This window comes from Hyaena hyaena, unplaced genomic scaffold (assembly GCF_003009895.1).
Source record: "Hyaena hyaena isolate Hyena2069 unplaced genomic scaffold, ASM300989v1 scaffold_138, whole genome shotgun sequence".
Lineage (NCBI taxonomy): Eukaryota > Metazoa > Chordata > Mammalia > Carnivora > Hyaenidae > Hyaena > Hyaena hyaena.
In genome coordinates this window covers 156,053-175,072 of record NW_024080770.1, presented here as the reverse complement: position 1 = coordinate 175,072, position 19,020 = coordinate 156,053, and the positions used below count along the sequence as shown (strand labels likewise).

At 50.4% G+C, this 19,020-nt stretch overlaps 1 protein-coding gene across 4 annotated transcripts in view; it reads left to right on the top strand.

Annotated features, from left to right (window-relative positions):
- The window catches only part of MAPRE3 (microtubule associated protein RP/EB family member 3), a 54,556-nt gene extending 37,746 nt beyond the window's left edge, over positions 1-16,810 (top strand). The window contains exons 1-7 of one of the 4 annotated variants that reach the window (XM_039238328.1): positions 5,882-5,976; positions 12,962-13,089; positions 13,739-13,884; positions 14,491-14,692; positions 15,971-16,125; positions 16,252-16,404; positions 16,658-16,810. In XM_039238328.1, coding sequence (XP_039094259.1) covers positions 12,969-13,089; positions 13,739-13,884; positions 14,491-14,692; positions 15,971-16,125; positions 16,252-16,404; positions 16,658-16,726 — 846 coding nt within the window. In that variant the 5' untranslated portion in view covers positions 5,882-5,976; positions 12,962-12,968 and the 3' untranslated portion in view covers positions 16,727-16,810. Of the gene's footprint in view, positions 1-5,881; positions 6,123-12,961; positions 13,090-13,738; positions 13,885-14,490; positions 14,693-15,970; positions 16,126-16,251; positions 16,405-16,657 lie in introns of those variants that run through there. The other 3 variants (XM_039238330.1, XM_039238327.1, XM_039238329.1) reach the window with 3 other exon arrangements.
- The last annotated feature ends 2,210 nt before the right edge of the window (positions 16,811-19,020 follow it).

Here is a 19,020-nt window from a genome sequence, read left to right as displayed (position 1 = left end):
CAGATCTCAAGGGTACACACCAGTAGAAAGGTTTTTGATAATTAGGAAGCCCGAAGTGGGAAGACGTTGAAGGGCTCATTTAACTCACAAAAGGCCTCTTCGTGTTTAGATCCCTAGCGAAGAGGTTTGCATCCTGAGGGCTTGGTTAAGTTATAAGTGTGATGATTTGGAAAAGTTGGAAAGTTGGGAATGACCTACTGTCTGTCAAAAGTATAGGATTTGCCTCTTTGGGGTAAATCATGTCCTGGATAATAAACTTTATTCTGACCAAATTGTAACTTCTCTTTGGAACACTGTGCCCACTCTGAAACAGCAGGTGGCTGGAATCAGTCTTAGCGTTTACCTGTCTTTAGAACACAATGAAAGGCCATTCGCTGGAAGAATCATGCAGAAATTTAAGGCCTTTAAGGCTGTGGCTGGAGACTTGTGAGAAATAGGCAAGGCCTCGGGAAGTCTTTAGGGCATAACAGTGCAGGTAGATTGTTGGTTTTCCCAGAAGAAGGCAAACAAATGTTGACTCTTTGGACCTAACAGAACACTAAAGAAAGTAGAACATGTATCTGTAACTGTAAAATATGCACCCTCAGGAGGCACCGAAGGTAAGAGTATTTGATTCTGGTCAGGGAATGACTATTCTGTTTATGGCCCCAAGGTCCTGAGTGAATCTATATTCCCACCCACTGGGGGTGCTGTAATTGTCCTTCAAGGTATGAGTCCTTTCTCCGGTATGCTCTTGACTACTTTAGTCCTTCTTTAGCTCTAAGAGGATATTGTGCCAGTAGGGGTAGAAGTTTAGGCAGGCTATTCTGAACCTTAGTGGACTCAGGTCCACCAATAGTCCTGCAAACAACTGAATGTTTGGAACTCCATCCCCTTTTTATTCTACAGCACCTCTTGATTTTGTTCATATTGAAGGTTCCCCAAAGTGATCACTATAATTGTAAAGTATCCTTGATAAAACCGTGCCATCTAGAAAGATAAGTTCACAAATCTGGGTTGTAGAGTAAATGTCTACAAGCAGCAAGAACCTGGCTGCCAGGGGAACAGACTTGAGGCTGAGCAAACCCATAGTTTTGAGAATAGTCAGTCCAAAGAGTTGCTTGTGTACCCATGTCCCCAAACCTAATGCCTGGGCCTTCCAGCTACAAACCCCAACCAGCTTTGTGGCTCCAGAGGACAGAAAAAACATGGAGAGATGTCTCCCAGAGCCAGATTTTCATGGACAAAGTAAGAGAAGACTGAGGAAAGTTCTCATAGGGTTTTTAGTAATCACCCAAAACTGGAAACACTCAGATATCCTTTAGTGGGTGAATGGATAAAATGTGGCATATCCATACTTTTACCATTGTTTGGAGTACTACTCAGCAACCAAAAAGGGCAATTAATGTATGTAACAACTTGTATAGAACCCCAAGGCATTATGCTGAGGTGGGGGAAAAGCCAATCTCAAATGGTTACCATGTAATTCCATTTATATAGCATTTTTAAAATTACAAAACTATAGTGATGGCAAACAGATCTGAGGTTTCCAGGGGTTAGAGCTGGGGATGAGGCATGGTTATAGAGGGCCCACACAAGGGAGTTTCCTTGAGGTTATAGAATAGTTCTGTGTCCTAGTAGGGTGGTGATTACATGAATCTATACATGTGATAAAATTTCATAGACTGTACACCAAAAAAGAAAGAATGAAAGAAAGAGAAAAAGTGCATGTAAAACTGATTAAATCCAAATTTGATGTCTATAGCTTAGTTAATAATGTACCAATGTCAACTTACTGGCCTTCACAGTTGTTATGTAAGATGTTACTAGGGAAGTTGGATGAGGGTGCATGGGAATTATTTGTCCTATTTTGCAATTGTGAGTCTAAAATTATTTCAAAATAAAGAGTTTCCAAAAATTTGGAGGGCACTGATTTCTGCAAGCAGCACTTGGGAATCTCTTCAATTTTTGCTAGAAAAAGGAATATAAAATAAAGCCTCAAGAATTACAAATTTAATGCAGTTTCTAATTACTGTAATTTCATTTGCTGTCATTTTGATTTGGAAATTATACTCAGTTTTTTTAACCATGATATTGTTACAGATATTTTTGTATTGTTACAAATATATTGTATAAAGGGGAACAAAATTCCCTTGAGTTTCCCCCAGGATGCAATACACCCTAAGCTCTCTGCAGAGCTCCTGATGTGTAGCTCCTGTCTACCTTTCTAACCTCACCTCCTCGTGCTCCCAACATGCATTCTGGGGTGAACTATGTGTAATCCTTGCCCCTGTCTCTCCTCTTAACTCTTTGCTTGATGACTTTCTCTTTCAAGACCCACATCAAACTCTACTTCCTCTACAAAGGCTTTCCTGACTCAGTAAGCAGGATTGCTCCCACAGCATGCCCTTCCTGCCTGTGGGGTTGTAGCAGAAAGTGGAGCCCTTCGGTTATTTGTTCACTGGCCTACCTCCCACCCTAACCTTGAGGGCCCAGACTGACTCCCATTCCTTTCTATAGGCCCTGTGCCTGGCTCAATGCCTGTAATACACACTAATTTATTAGTAATGTACTAATTTATTAGTAACAAATTTTGTGCATCCTACCCTGCCTTAATAGACTTCTCAACAAGATTTTCAATCAAACTGAGGATCAAAAGGAGTTCTGTTCTGAACAACTACAGTTAAACAGGACAGTAAATGAATACTTAAAATATATTCCAAACATTCAAATTAGTTAAGACTTTATTATAAGTTTCCCCCATGCTTTCTTTTCATTCATGACATAGGGTTGTCATAAACTTTAGAAAGACCACGAGGTTGCACTTGTGAGCCTCCGTGGACAGATAAAGTCTAGAACTTAAGAACAGGATACGGATTCTGAAGGAGGATGTGTGCAACATCAAGATGAAAGCACAAGCCTGCATGAAACCTGTGTATTGCTTTCAGCTTTTACTAAGAGTATCACGGTGTCCCCGCCTCGCAGGCAAGTCGCATGCTACATCACCTGTGATATGGCAGCAGACATAAATGGCCTGGATGACAAACTCCTGACTTCCCCACTCAGCAGCCTTCTGGGCAAATGATCTGGAACTCTGTAACTGTCATTGGGTCTCTCTTCTCTCCACCCTGCAGCACGATGACTCAGATGTTCATCATTTCTTCTTGCACAATCTAACGACCATTTCTCTATCAGAGGTCTGGTAACTTCATTAAACAGGGCCGATGATCTCCTTGAAACCGGTCCCTCCCTTGGCTTGGACACATCACCTACCTCTCCTACCTTCTCTCTTGATCACATTCTCTAACATTCCTGTAAGATTGAATCACTGGTCTTATGCCCATTTTAAAAAATAAGAGTAATAACAAACCTCATTTCTGTGTTTCCACTTTCCCATTTTCTCTTCACTGCTTTCTGATATATTGTCATCTTTAAAGGCCCAAGTTAGGTGCCACCTTCCCCCAGCAATCATCTAACTGAGCCCACACTGATTCTTTGTGCTCTCTTGGAGCACGTAAAAGCCAAATGTACTTTCACTGTGTAGCACTTCCTCTGTTCTGGTTTGTGGGATCCCTTATTGTTTTATAAATTACTCTTATTCCTTCAAATAAAGGCTCCTTAAGGACAAGACCCATGTCTTAAAATGATCCTGTGTCCTCAGGGTGCTTCACAAAGTGTTTAGCACCTTGTGTCAGTGGTCAGTAAATAGTTGGTGCTCTAGATTAAGACAATGTTGCAGTAGCTTGGAAAAAAGAAACATAAAGAAGAACACCTTTGGGGCACCTGGGTAGCTCAGTCAGTTAAGCATCCGACTTCGGCTCAGGTTCCGATCTCACAGTTCATGGGTTCGAGCCCTGCGTCAGGCTCTGTGCTGACAGCTAGCTCAGAGCCTGGAGCCTGTTTCAGATTCTGTGTCTCCCTCTCTCTGACCCTCCCCTGCTCATGCTGTCTCTCTCTGAGAAATAAATAAAAAACATTAAAAAAGAAGAAGAACACCTTTGAAATTTATGTTCTCTTTTCCTAATGCTCAAGGGCCTAAGTCAGAGCAAGTCATCACGCACTGGGGCTGTATAAGATCAAACAGCGCTTCTTGCCACAGCGTAGTGGTAAAGTAAGAGCATAGCCTGTAGGTTCAAACGGAATGGGTTCATGCTCTAGACTTGCCAGTGGTTGAGCTTGAGGGTGAGCAAGTCACTTGAACCCAGAGCCTTCATTTCCTCATATTCAAAATTGAATAATAAGCCTTTTCAGAGATGAAGGCTTTCATCCATAAGAGTGTCATTTGTGGTGGGAACTTCAGGACCCATGGTAGAGCAGGGCAGAAGCTGTTTGAAAATAGGCAGCCCTTGGGGCGCTTGGGCATCTCAGTAGGTTAAGCGTTCGACTTCTGGCTCAGGTCATGATCTCACAGTTCATGGGTTCAAGCTCCGCATCAGGCTCTGTGCTGACAGCTCGGAGCCTGGAGCCTACTTCAGATTCTATGCCACCCTCTCTCTCTCTCCCCTTCCCCAGTCATGTTCTGTCTCTGTCTCTGTCTCTATCTTTCTCTCTCTCTCTCAAAAATAAATGTTTAAAATTAAAAAAAAAAAAAGAAGAAGAAGAAAGCAGCCCTTACTGTACCCCGTCCAGTGCACACCCCCACTGAGGGGGGCCCGCTGTCTCCTGCGGGACAGGAAGCTAGAGTCTCAGGGACCTGAAGAATGACAGTCTGCACGGGAAGACAGAAAACCAACCACTGAAGCTTGTCAAGTTCTAGACATCACCAGGGTAGACTCTCTGGTGGAAGGGCTAGCAGATTAAATGAGCAGCCTGTCAAAAAGGCAAGGGAATAAAGCTGGAGGATTCTGAGAGGGATTGGCTGTGGGGCAGAAAGAGATACGGGGGCAGAGAGGGGCTGAGCTTGGGACTGAGGGTAAGTAGGCTAAACAACCATCAGATCCACTTGTTGCAGAGGTAGGGAGAACAGGCCACTTGGTCCAGTGACAACTGCAAGCCACGCAGGCTGACGAAACATCGTTTTAAAGGAAGATAAAGTGACACAGCTTGCATATGCCCCTGAGACACAGACCTGCTTTTGAAGTGTGAAGGATCACTAAGGAAGTATCAGACACACCAGAGCTGCCGAAACCAATGTTCTTTTCTCAGCACATCACAGCGGCCGCTGCTGCCTCCTTCCCTGTCTATCCTCAGGCTACATGGATGGGCCAGCAACCCACCCCCGTAGAGCAGGGCAGGGCGAGAGGGCCTGAACACAGCTTCCGGGGGCATGGCAGCATTACCCAGTCCAGCCTGGGGAAGCCTCTTGTAGAGTGGAGACCAGGGGCACCTGGGTGGCTCAGTCAATCAAGTGTCCAACTCTTAATTTTGGCTCAGGTCATGATCTCAGGGTTTTGGGGTCAAGCCCCGTGTTGGGCTCTGTGCTGAGTGTGGAACCCACTTAAGATTCTCTCTCCCTCTATGCCTCTCTCCAACTCTCACTTGCTTGTTCTCTTTCTAAAAAATAAATAAATAGATAAATAGAGAGTTGAGATCACTGTTCGTCAGGGCATGTCCAGGACCCTGGTAACTGGGACTTCCACGGGGTTCAGGGTCTTCAAGAACAGCCACATGACCTAAAAGTATTGTGAGAACAGAATCCTAGAGAAGCTCCAGTCCCTACCTGAGCCAATACCATCCAGATCCCTGTCCTGGATCTGCTGGATTGGGCCCGTGCTGGTTCCCCATCAGCCCTGGAACTATTCCACCTGCCCCCTACCTCCCTTTGACTAATTCTGCTGTGAGAGCTGACCCCCCATATGAGTCGGGTCCTTGCTCAGCCTTGAGAAGAAGGTGATTGGCTGGATGTGCCAGGGCTTTGTGACCCGCGGGCAGGGCTCCTCCAGGCCCTCAGAACCCTTCACGCCTGCCTGCACATATTGCCTCCATGCAACCCCGGAAAAACCTGGATGTGTGACCCAAGGGGACAAGGGGTAGCAATTTTGCAGATTTTCCGGACAGGTGACTTCAGCACCCCCCGGGCCTGGGCAGGAAGGGTTAACCCAATGACAATGGGCATAGCCCCACGTCAGGAGCGGGAAACGTTTTGGCAGACTCCTCAAAGTTGTCCTCTGATCCGCCAGCATCTCTTCCAGTCCTCCTGGCCGGTAGGATGACATCTACAAAATGGAATATATGGGAAACCTGGAGTTGGGGAGGGATTGTGGTCAGAGGCCCAGCTTCAGGAAGCCCAGACGGCTGTCCCCAGGCAGAGAGGGCAGACCTCTGTAGTCTCTTTCCCTCCTGGACTGGCCTTCCTTGGTCTTGGAGATCTGAAGCTGGATATGTGTTGAGCACATGCTTCTCAAAGAAGTGCCCTTGGGTTCTCACTGTCTGCCCCAGTACTGCTGACAAACACTTACTGAAAATGTACTGTGTGCTACGCTCTGCTCAGCATTGTATATGTGGTTCATCTGATCCTCATAAAAGCTCGATGAAGTGGGGACTGTCCCCATTTGATAGATGAGGAAACTGAGGCCCAAAGCCAAACTGCTAGGAAATGTGAGAGCCAGGATTTGAACCCAAGTGTTCTGACTGGAGATCAGTATTCTTAACACAGCACCTTTTTGGAGGCTGCTGTAGGCATGCCCAACACCCACGACAGGACTGAAAGACCTGGTGTGTCTTTCATAACCATGCTGGACAGAAGGTAGAGTCCTGGCAACTGCAGGGGCTTCTTCTAAGGACCAAGGAACTGGGGGTGGATTTCCCTGAATTGTCTTCAAGACGCATTTGTAGAAGATAGATTTCCACTGACAACCTGAAAACAAAAAGCCAAAATCAGATTTAGGCTAGTGAGCTTTCAGAGTTCTATAGATTTATTTATGACTTAGGAATATAAATGCTTAGAGCTAATGTAGTCCTAGGTCTCTGGGAAGGAACTGGATGGTTTCTAGAAACTCTTCTGACCATGGATGTTGAGATGTAGTCATTTTCAAGTCATTAGGCTACAGAATGACCAGCGGTTCTGCATCTCCGGATGGGCTACCTTTCCCATCTCTGGTAAATGCACCCTGAACCTTACAGTCCTAGCACAGGAAATGATTTCGCAAAATCACCAGCTTAAACCTCCTGAACTTGTCTTTCCCATGACTCCAGACCTGTAGCAGGAGCCATGGCTCTGAAGAGCAGGCTTTTCCCAAGGCCTCATTTTCAGTCTGGTCCTAGAATGCAGTTTACAGCTGGCTCGGAGGGTGACCTACCACAACCCAGTCAGGGGCCGTTTCTCCTGATAGTCACCATGTGCCACAGATGGTGGTAGAAACACAGGGACAGGGAAGACCTCACTGTGGTAGCTTTTGAAACAGAGCCTGACCCCTTGTGCCGTTGGCTCCTGTTCTCTCAGAAGAGATAAAGCAGCTCTTGGTAACAGGTGTGTTAACGTGGAGTTTTCTCAGACTGTTTCTCTGCTTTTTTTTAATGTTTTATTTATTTATTTCTTAGAGAGAGAGAGAGAGAGAGAGAGAGCATGAGCAGGGGAAGGTCAGAGAGAGAGGGAGATACAGAATCTGAAACAGGCTCCAGACTCTGAGCTGGCAGTCAGCACAGAGCCCAACATGGGGCTCAAACCCACGGACCATGAGATCATGACCTGAGCTGAAGTTGGATGCTTAACCAATTGAGCCACCCAGGCGCCCCTCTCTGCTTTAAGTGGAGGTGATTGGACCACAAAAGGCGAGATGCTTGGATAAATGCTTCATATATCTTTGCCCCCAGAAGCTGATCTGGTTTGAGTCTAGGTCTGAGTTAATACCCAATACAAAAAGTCATCAGAAGAGGGACCAATTGATGAGTTTAATGTGATTTGTGGCTTTGAGGAATAGAGAGGTTGATGTTCAGTCCAGAATGTGAGACCCAATGTTCCAGGCCATTCCAGCTGGTCCAGCTCTTAGGGGACGCCAGGGCCAGGAATAAGCACTCCATTCCACACCCCGTGTCCTGACACCATGAGCTTTTGACAGAACCAGGCTTTTTCTTTGAGGGACCAGATCAAAGTTAGGGGCTCTCTTTTTCTAAATTGAGCTAGGGAGAGGAGGATTTGGGGATGGGGGAAATGTTTAAGGAGGCTTTGCTTGGGACTTGGGTGCCACCTGCTGGCCGTAACTTAGTTGTATTTGCGGTGCCAACTCTAGGAAAGGAAAATGAAATCCTGCCCTCCCTATCAGGATGGGGGATAAGGGAACTAGGAAGCTGTTTCTTTGGGACCCTCTAGCAAGTATGACAGAAAATCCTTGCAGAGACCCCTGGGTACCTTAGATGAGTCCCCTTGAGCTAAAATGGACCTTGACCAAGGCAGAGAGTAGCCAGTCCTGAGTGGAAATAATGGCTCTGTTCCTAGTATCAGCCTCCCACCTACACTCACCCCACTCTCCCACCGCCCCCCACCCTCTTTCCCAAAATCCCCACAGGAGGTAACAACATGATTGTTAGCCCTGAAAGGGGATACGTTTTCAACTTCCTTCTTGCAGGCCCTGTTGCCATTCTGGGGACCCTAGATTGAGGCTGATCAAAGGAGAATGCCCTCCCATCATCAGGCACAGCCAGAACTGAGAATTTCTGGCCAAGCTGAGAAGACTTTGGCATTTTTCAAGTACCTGTGTAGCTCTTGGTGACTCTTGGCACCCTGATAGCAAGGTCTCTAGTTGTATTCTGTAAGGAAAACTAGACATTTCACCCATGTATCAAGGAGGAAGATGGCTAACACTTTCCCCCCTGGGAGGTGGCAACACTTCCCACCATCCCAGGCTATGCCACTGCAGTGTGAGCGAGTCAGTCCCGGCCAAGCCCCCATGTCAGATGAGGATCAGAATCACCTGGAGGGGGTGTGTGTGTGTGTGCGCGTGCGCGTGCGTGTGCGCACGTGCATAATACATATGTGATATTTGTGTGTATATATGTATGTGTATGTAACTATATACAGGTGACTCTTAAACAATACAGGTTTGAACTGTACAGGTCCTCATATGTAGTTTTTTTTCGATACATACGGTGGGCTACTGTAAATGTATTTTCTTTTCTTCGTGATTTTAATAGCATTTTCTTTTCTCAAGCTTTATTGTAAGAATACAGTATATAAAACATATATGAAATATGTGTTGATCAACTGTTTATGTTATCAGTAAGGCTTTTGGTCAACAGTAGACTATTAATAGTTAAGTTTTTGAGGGAATCAAAAACTTACATACAGATTTTTCAACTGTGGACGGGGATCAGGGCCCCTAACCCCTGTATTGTTCAAGGGTCAACTATGCATATACACTACATGTTATACGTTATATATAAATATATCTTAATAAATGTTATGTGTAGTATATTATATATAGTTATATACATAATATATATAGTACAGTTATGTATAATACATATATAGTTATACACACAGACAGACACACAAACACACACATACTTGCACTTGGCAAGCATACATGCACTTGGGCTTCACTCACTAGAAAGTCGAAGGAGAATCCAATGTACTCTTCTAGTAAAGAATGTGAACCATCACCTGTTCAGTCCTGTGGAACCCAAAGAATGGTGGAAGACTCTTGAATTAGTCCTGGAGGACTAATTCTGACCTGGACCAACACCTCTGCTTGTATTCAATAATCAGTCCTTGAAATGCATACACTAAACAGAAAAAAAAAAAGAATCCCTAGAGTGGCTCGGGAATTCCCAGGGCCGGCCTAAGACACTGACCCCCCACAATCCATGATCTCCTAGAAACAGCCCTGACCAGCCTAGATCCCCTGAGGCCTACAGAATGCAGAACCCCGCCCCCCCTTCCCACCCCCTTCCACCACCCTGCCTCTGGGGCCTGGCGGAGAAATCATTCCCTTAGCTCCAGCTAGTGGAAGGCCAGTACCCACAACAGCCTATGCCCTCTGCGCTCAGCTCAGGCAGGCCTCTGCAGCCCCCTCTGGAGGCCTGGCAGGGTCTAACCACTCATATGAGGCCATTCAAGCCCATCTCTTTCTAACTCTGCCTGCTCTCTCCTGCCTGACTTCCTGTCCACCTACTGTTTTCACTGCTCTTTGGGCCTTTCCTTATACTACTCTCCTGTGAGTTTTCCCAGTAAGACTATAAACTCCCCAAGGTAAGGGGCAAATCTTTTCTATTCCTCACAATCCCTAACTATCTAGTCCTCAAAATAAAATGCACTTTCCTCGATCCTATCCTTTCTGCCTCTTTGTCAAGTTTGGTGTCCATCCATTCCCACTAGCTTACTGATGTTAGGTGAGTTTCCTAGGAACCCAGAAACACTCTCCTAAATCCATTCTCTGCAGTGATTGTTCATGGAGAATGGTCTGGAACCCACAAGTGAATGAAACATAGCCTGGCCATTGAGGAACTTACATTTAGGTGGAAGGGACAGACATAAGTGATTTCAAGAGAATTGACAAATGCTGTGATTGGGCATGTTCAGGGTGCTATAGAAACAGAGAGGGGCAGGGGCGCCTGGGTGGCTCAGTCAGTTGAGCGTCCAACTTTGGCTCAGTTCACGATCTCACAGTTCATGGGTTCAAGCCCCGCGTTGGGCTCTGTGCTGACAGCTAGCTCAGAGCCTGGAGCCTGCTTCGGATTCTGTGTCTCCTTCTCTCTCTGACCCTCCCCTGCTCATGCTGTCATCTCTCTCAGAAATGAATAAAACATTTAAAATTTAAAAAAAAAAAAGAAAGAAAGAAACAGAGAGGGGCAGGGCAGGGGTTCAGAGACAATGTCCTGGAGGAGCTGATGCCCAAGCTGAGTCCTAAAGGTTGAATGGAGGGAGGGGGTCCAGGCCAGAAGGTGATGAAAGATGATTCACAAAGAGGAGAGGCCATGAGGAGGTATCACTCAGTCATTCAACAATTTTGCTGAATACCTTGCCTGCGACTGGCCTGGAAACCGCAATCTTGGCTTTAAGACCTTTACTGACAAGGGGGGCAGGCATTTAAACAAGTCCTGTGGTTAGAGCAAGGGTCAGAATACAGGGCACTGGGCTCAAAACCACTGTGTAAAAGGAGACTCAAGTGCAGTCAAAATTACCTTCGGAAATCTCTGGAATTCCCAGCTCCTGAGTCCTTAGGAGCTCCCAAGACAATACAATAATTTTTGTTTCTGTTGGCTTTTTGCCCCGCCGGACCTCCCTTTCCCAGGGCAACAAAGGGCAAAACAAGAGGGTTTCTCTAGATGTTTCTCAAAAATGCCACTGAAGTTAAATGTACATCTAGCAAAGTTCCATTATGTATACTTGGGGTGGGGGTCGTGAGGGAGCACAGCCCAATGGTTGCCAACGTAGCCTCCTCTCTAAGCGGCTTCTCCAGTCTGTGCCTGCAGACCCTCTGCAGGGGGGGAAAGGGAAGTGGTCTGGGCATATTTCTCCTTCGTAGAGACACTTTATGTATTACACCTAGAGAAATATTCTTCAGTCCAAGATAAGCACTCTCACAGTTCTCAAAATATGCTGTCCTTTCATCTATCTTCTGTTTCTTCACTTCTGATAAAGACCTAGTTACAGGTTATACTGCCCGATTAACTGTGCAGGTCCGTGATAAACAGCGGCTGACACTCGGCTGACTGCGTCTAGGGGAAGGGGAAGGAGGAGCTCATGCCCACTGGCCAGACGGGGGCGCCTCTGCCCAGCTCCAGCCATTGGTTGCTGTGCAGCTACAAAGACCCAGGGCTGCCAAAAGCCAGAAATCTCAAGTCGTTTGTGTGAAACATCCCAATGTTCAAATATTGAGCACTAATTCAAACGTGCTTCCAACCCTGTGAATGCTGAACAGCTCAATCTATAAGGCAAATTCAGCCAACGGGTGTCTCATTCATGACTGCTATGGAGCGTGGTGTGGTTTGGGCTACTTTTAAAGAGTCTGATGGCAGCAGTGTCAGGGATGTGCAAGGAGAAAGAATGGAGGCTGGAGGGACTTTAGGAGACCACTGGCGACCTTGGCCAGAGAGAGTGCATGCGTAGCCAGCCCCCAAGCAGCAGGAGAGGTAGGCAGAGCAGGGCACACTGACCCGGGCAGACGGCAGACGCAGGACTTGACGAATGATTGGATATGAGGATGAGGGGGTGTAGGCTATATAGGCTAACCCCAGGTTTCTAATGTGCGTGATTGGGTGACTGGTGGTGACAGTTGCTGGGATAATGAGTATAACAGGACAGGCACGTACTGAGGGGAGGTTCTAGACAGGCAGAGCTCAGGTGCTTGTGGGTCAGCCAGCAGGCCATGGGCCACAGAAATATGGGATTTCAAGTCAAAGGAGAGGCAAAGGGTGGTCAGCTTTCTAAAACACAAATCTGGTCGGGTGACTGCCAGCTCAAAATCCTCTAATGGCTTTCCGTTGTCTGAACAGAAAGTCCAGACTCCTCCTCATGGAAAACAAAGCCCTTTGCAGTCCGTCCCTGCCAACCTAACTGTACCACACCCCAACACAAAAACCTGCTCCCCAGGCCTGCCGAACAACCCGGAGTCCCAGAATAAGCCATGCCTTTGTTCTTGCTACTCCTTGGGCCTGCCGTACCCTTCCACCCCATCCCTTTGCATGGTTGGAAAATTCCTAGTTCTTTCAGATTCCAGCATCTCTGCTCCGAAGCCGTCGCTGACCTTGTCAAGCAGCAGAGATCACTCCCACCTCTGTGTCGGCTCTAACTTTGTATGTGCTGCTTTCACTGCCTTGAGACTCCCTTCCGTGGGGGTTTGCCTATCTGTAAACTCCTTGAAGGCAGAGACCACATCTTACTTATCACCTGTTTCTTAGCACACGTCTGGCATATAGCAGACCCTTGTTAACTGCCTGAAGAGGGAAATGCCTGATGGATTTTCTGGGAGGGGAAAACCCCAAGGCTGGTCTGGAGGAAGATGCTTTTCACTTCCCCAGATGCCGTCCAGCTCCTTCTCTCCTTACAATTAAAGAAGAGCACGAAGCCCCTGGTGCTGACCTCACTTGTCTTCTCCCTTTGCAGCTGGGGTATGGCCGTCAATGTGTACTCCACATCCGTGACCAGTGAAAATCTGAGTCGCCATGATATGCTTGCATGGGTCAATGACTCCCTGCACCTCAACTATACCAAGATAGAACAGCTCTGTTCAGGTAGGAGCCTGGGTGTGGGGAGAGCGAGCCCTGCTGGAGGGAAGGGAAGGGAAAGTGGGAGGCAGAAAGGCCACAGCAGAGAATGTAGTTTGTAATTAGGGTTAAGGAGGAGAGCAGCAGAGCCCTAAACTTGTCAAAGTGCTTGGAGGCGAAGGAAATGAGGGTCGTGGGGAATGGGAAGAGTCCCGAGGGGGGAGCAGGAGAGGCTCAGGAAAGGGCTGCAGGAGGCCAGGGGCTGTGGGGTACCGAGAGCTAGGACAGGCAGCGAAGCCAGCGGTTAATAGCATGAGGTCCAGTCAGGCTGCACTGGGCCCAAATCTCAGCTCTTCTTAGTGTTGTCTTGGGCAAATCACTAGGTCTCAGTCTTCCTATCCATAAAATGGAGAGAACATGCCCTACCAAACTAGGGTTGCTGTTAGGATTAAATGACACAGATGCAGCGTTTGGTATGGTGCTAGCACACAACCGCATCTATCGGTTGTAATCGCTTTTACTCTTGGAAAGCTGGGAGGATTCTGGACATGTCTATCCTATGCGTAGGACTGACCCTGCCAGGACCAGAAGAGAGGAGACGAGACTGGGTAGTTTGAGGGAGCAGCCCGGGCAGGGGAGCCGCCGGACCCCCTCAGGCAGCTGTGCTTCTCCCCAGGGGCAGCCTATTGCCAGTTCATGGACATGCTCTTCCCCGGCTGTGTGCACTTGAGGAAGGTGAAGTTCCAGGCCAAACTAGAGCACGAATACATCCACAACTTCAAGGTGCTGCAAGCAGCTTTCAAGAAGATGGGTGTTGACAAAGTAGGTTCCTGCGCTCCCGGGGGCCCCGAGGAGCTGTGTGACCCTGGGGAAGAAGATGACCTGCCAGCCGGGGCAGCAGAGGCTGCTGGGGTCATTCCAGCTCTCACGCCTCTCTCCACCCTCCCCTACTCTCCAGAGGGAATGTCCCCCCAGCTCCAGGCATGGTGGAAACCCCACACTTGACATCCCGTCCTGACGACATTCCTACCCTTTCCTTCTCTCTCCCTGTGCGTCTCAGCAGCTGAGGCTCAGTGTACCGCTCCAATTAAGGTCCTTCTCTGTGGGGCCTAACAAAAGTCTCTTGGCTCACTCTCTTGCCTCCGTGGCCCCCAGCCTCTGGCTCCTGCAGCCCCCACCCCACACACATACAGCAGCACCAGGGGCCGTGGCCGGCTCCTCCCATGCCTGGAGGAGAGGGCTGTCTCTGGATCCCAGGCCCAGGCCGCAGCGTGGCGGCTCCGGTGCCGCGGGAGCCCCCCCCCCAAAGGTGGAAGACGGCTACCGCCCAGGAGCTGGCTTTCCTGAGAGCGCTGGACCCTCTCACAGAGGAAGGCAGCCCTGCGGCAGCAGGTGGCTAAAGTTCTCTGCTTGTGTGGTCTATTTCAGATAATTCCTGTAGAGAAATTAGTGAAAGGAAAATTCCAAGATAATTTTGAGTTTATTCAGTGGTTTAAGAAATTCTTTGACGCAAACTATGACGGAAAGGATTACAACCCTCTGCTGGCGCGGCAGGGCCAGGACGTAGCGCCACCTCCTAACCCAGGTGATCAGATCTTCAACAAATCCAAGAAACTCATTGGCACAGCAGGTAACGTGCCCGAGCTGGGGGAGGGAGTGTGGGGGGCCGGGCCGGCAGGGCTCCGCAGCCACGAGCGCCCCCTGGCCACCGGCCCGGCCCTGCCAGCCTAGAGGAGACTGTTATCACGGAGTTCAGATGACGCCGCCTGCTGCCCGCCTAGACCAGGGGGAGTCACAGTAGGGAGGACAGGGCCGGAAAGATTGCTACACACGGAGAGCCACCGGCACCAGCCACCGGGGGCGGTGGTGGTGGGAGGCCCAGGGCACTTGCTTTGTGCCTTGAGATGACGGAGCAGCATGTGATGTGGTTCGTCTGTCCAGGTCCATCCACCACACACCCTCCGTGTCCCCTGCCCACTGGACGCCCAGGGATAGGACTTGGCCAAGCTTCCCCCACTGGGATTCGATCCCCTATCGCAAAGGCCCGTAGCCAGCCCTGAGTCCTCGAGGGATGAGCCTTTTGAAAGGAGGCTGTGCCTGGGTTCTGGAGGAGAAGGGAGAGAAGCAGTGGAGCCTTTGGGGAACAAGAGGACTGGGGAGAGGCAGAGAAAGGAGCAGCCCCAGCATCTGAACCCGTCATAGCAGAGCCGCTCCTCCCGTCTGCGCTGCTGCCCCGCCTGGGCCTGCCCCCCCGCGCCCCCCCCCCCACCTGCTTGCTTTGTGTTAGAAGCAGCCAGCTCTGCGTAGGGAGCGGCCACAGCGAGAGAAGACAAGTGGCCACAGCATGCCGGGCTTGCGGGGGAGGAGCCGGGTCCCTGAGGCAGGCCCAGCACACAGCACGGAGCCCATCCAGAGGCAGGGATGCCGGGAGGGGCAGGGGCCCTGAGACTGAGTTCACCCTCCGGGAGGGTGGGGCTTCTGTCAGGAAAGACCCAGCAAGTGCCAGATTTGAGACCCTGCACCAGCTGCCTTTCCTCAGCCTCTGGGTGATGGTACAAGGGGGCCCAACCCTCGCAGCTTCCCAAAATCGGCCTTCCCGGTCCCCCTCACCTCTCCCGCAGGCCAGCTCTCCTCCACCCCCACCCCTCATACCTTCTTTGCTTCCCTGCAGTCCCTGCTCTCCCAGGCTTGCCAGAGAGCTGCCGGGCTGCTGTGGTGTCAGTGTGGCCATGGCTTGAGGCCTAGATGTAGATGGCCCTCCTGAGTGGGAGAGGAGGGGAGCGGAGGGGAGGGCAAGAGTGCCTGCCTTTCGCATGGGCCTGTCCCCGCAGTCGTCACAACAGGCTGTCTCAGGCCACGCGAGCTGAGGGCTCACATGGCCCCCATCCAACCTTTCTCCTCTGGGCAGTTCCACAGAGGACGTCCCCCACAGGCCCCAAAAATATGCAGACCTCTGGCCGGCTGAGCAATGTGGCCCCTCCCTGCATCCTCCGGAAGAATCCCCCGTCAGCCCGGAATGGCGGCCATGAGACTGATGCCCAGATTCTTGAACTCAATCAGCAGGTGAGCAGGGCGGCCGAGGGTCACTGAGAGAGCCCTCAACGAAAGGCAGGACCTTGGGATGTCGGGGTGGGAAGGGGAGTCCGGGGCAGGGACCTCCGGCCTGAACACCACCTTGTCCCCAAACAGCTATTGGATTTGAAGCTGACGGTGGATGGGCTGGAGAAGGAGCGCGACTTCTACTTCAGCAAACTTCGAGACATCGAGCTCATCTGCCAGGAACATGAAAGTGAGAACAGCCCTGTTATCTCGGGCATCATAGGCATTCTCTATGCCACTGAGGTGAGCTCTGCCTTCACCCCCTCGGGTCCCAGGCCCACTGGGCCCTCCCCATGCTGCGTCTCCCCGCCTGCTCCCTGCTACCAGGGGTAGCCTCCCAGGGGCCTGGGGGAACGGGGTGAGGGGAGCCCGCTGAAGTCAGAGCCCAGAGTCACGTAAAGATCAGCAGGGGAGGTGGGACTAGCTCCCAGTGGACGGCTCCCCCTCTGCCTGGCCTCCCCGGCTCACCACCTCCCTCTCCCTTCCCGCCCTCCAGGAAGGATTTGCACCCCCCGAGGACGATGAGATTGAGGAACACCAACAGGAAGACCAAGACGAGTACTGAGGGCGGCTCCAGCCCTGGCTGACTGCTCGGCTGCCCGTGCCTCCCCATCCTGCTCCTGCCCCACATTATAATCCTTTCCTTACAGCTGGTCGGCCGGGTGCTTTGTGTCAGTGCCACAGCGCTGGGGAGGCAGGCGGGCAGCCAGGCTTGTGGGCACGGGGCAGGTGAGCCGGCAGAGGCCCGGCGGGCGGTGGGCGACGCCTCTGTCCACTCCTCCACCCTATTTATTTCCGTTGTCTCTACGCTGTGTCGGCCAACACTTCCCAGGGCGCCGCCGCCTCCCGCCCCAGCCAGCCGCCCGCCCCCCTGACAGCCAGCAGCCGTATATTTGACAAAGTCATTGGTATATTTTTACTTACTGGATTCTCCTTGCACTTTACCTGTTCTTTTCCCAGGGCTGACAGCACGGGGCTCCGGGGCAGTGCGCCTGGCTTGGCTTCCCTACCGCATTGCTGGGAGCCTCTGCAGGACTCACCCATTCTTATTTATTTTGTCTTTTGACTTCCCAGTAGTTGAGGGGAAGGCTGATGTCGGGAGAGGGATGAGGGGACTGGAGGGGGGAGGGGGTGCCTGAGGCCCGGTGGTCAGGGAGAGGGAGGGGGAGCATGTGAGGGATGACAATGACCTCCTGGCACCAGGCTCACCCACCCTCGGCCCCCTGCCCCCAGCACCGAAGCACCCCAGCACTGCCCCCAGGCCCCCAGCCACTCCTTCTACAGCTTGGTTCATACCACACAGGCTCTGCCTGGACCTTCCTGTACGTCTGCCTCCCATCCGCCCCTCCTCCCCGACCTCTGCCCGCTCGGGCCACCCAGCCTGCATATGTGTTCACTTTTATTTAAATAAACTCGTGTGGTAAAAGTCCATGCCCTGTCTCCCTCAAATGAGCCACGGCCTGGGTCTCGCTGCTCCCCTCCTCCCAAGCACTCCCCTCTCAGAGGTGATGGCCATGAAGCACTGCACCACTGCCGTCCTCTGTCATGCCTAGAAACTGCCAGTGGCACTTGGCCTCAGAGGCCAGCTCTGACCCGGTCCCCACCCCACAACCCTGGTGCCAGGGCTCTAGGGTAGGAAGACACAGAAGCCCCAAGCCCCCAGTCCCTGTGAAGGAACAAAGTTTGGGACCATGGCTATGACCGTGGGCCACCCAGTAAAGTGGCTGGGAGTGGGGGCAGTAACAGAGTGGCCTGGCCGAGGGGGGCTTTGTTTCAGTCTTCTTTGGGCCAGTCAGGCCACAGATTGTTACATACCTCACCACTGTAATCCAGCTGGGGACAAGGCATCATGTGACAGAGAGAGCTGAGTGGGTTCTGAAGAGCAAGCAGCCCCGAGTGTTGAGGCCTAGGACAGCAGTGTCCCAGCGGCTCCTCCTTAGAACAAGCTCTAAGGAACTAGGAGTCAGGAGGGCTCACATCACCCACACAGCCCTGCATTCCTGGGGTATGCCCGGCAAAGGGCCATTGTAACCACATCCCAGAAGCCCAACAGGGATCCAGGCCCTGAAATGAATGGGAGAACCAGACCCATTCAGACAAAGTCATCTCATTTACTGATGAAGGGACCAAGGCCTGCTTCTGACATGACTTGCTTAAGGTGGTAGAAATCTGGATTAGACTTCAGACCTCCTGACTCATGATTCAGCACTCATCCCCAAAGACCACGGAGGTGTGACCTCCAGAATGTTCCTTAGCTGCAGGCTAGTAGTCCTTGTAGGTGTTTCCTCATCATCCTGAATATGATCAAATTGGGGTTGTTTCTCCTGTGACCCTGCTCCATGAGCCTCCGCCAGGCCACTACCATTTCTCTAATGACTCCAGACAGAAGCCTTTAAAGAAGCAGTTAGTTCCTGTTCATTCCTCATTCATGTCACCTCTTAAGCCCACACCCTCATAGATACTTCTAGCCCTATTCTACTTCTGTTGTTCTCCTCCAAGTTCCCTGCCTGCTTTTATTGATTTTCATGATTTTTAATTCCCTTGCCTAATTTCAAAGGGCTTCCCCTTCATTATTCCAGGTAAATATCATAAAATGTTAAAGTAAGGGCGCCTGGGTGGCTCAGTTGGTTAAGCATCTGACTTCAGTTCAGGTCATGATATTGCAGTTTGTGAGTTTGAGCCCCACGTCAGGCTCTGTGCTGACAGCTCAGAGCCTGGAGCCTGCTTCAGATTCTGTGTCTCCCTCTCTCTCTACCCCTTTCTCTCTCTCTCTCTCTCTCTCTCTCTCTCACTCTCTCTCTCTCTCAAAAATAAATAAAGATTAAAAAATAAATAAACATTAAAAAAAAAAAGAGGTTA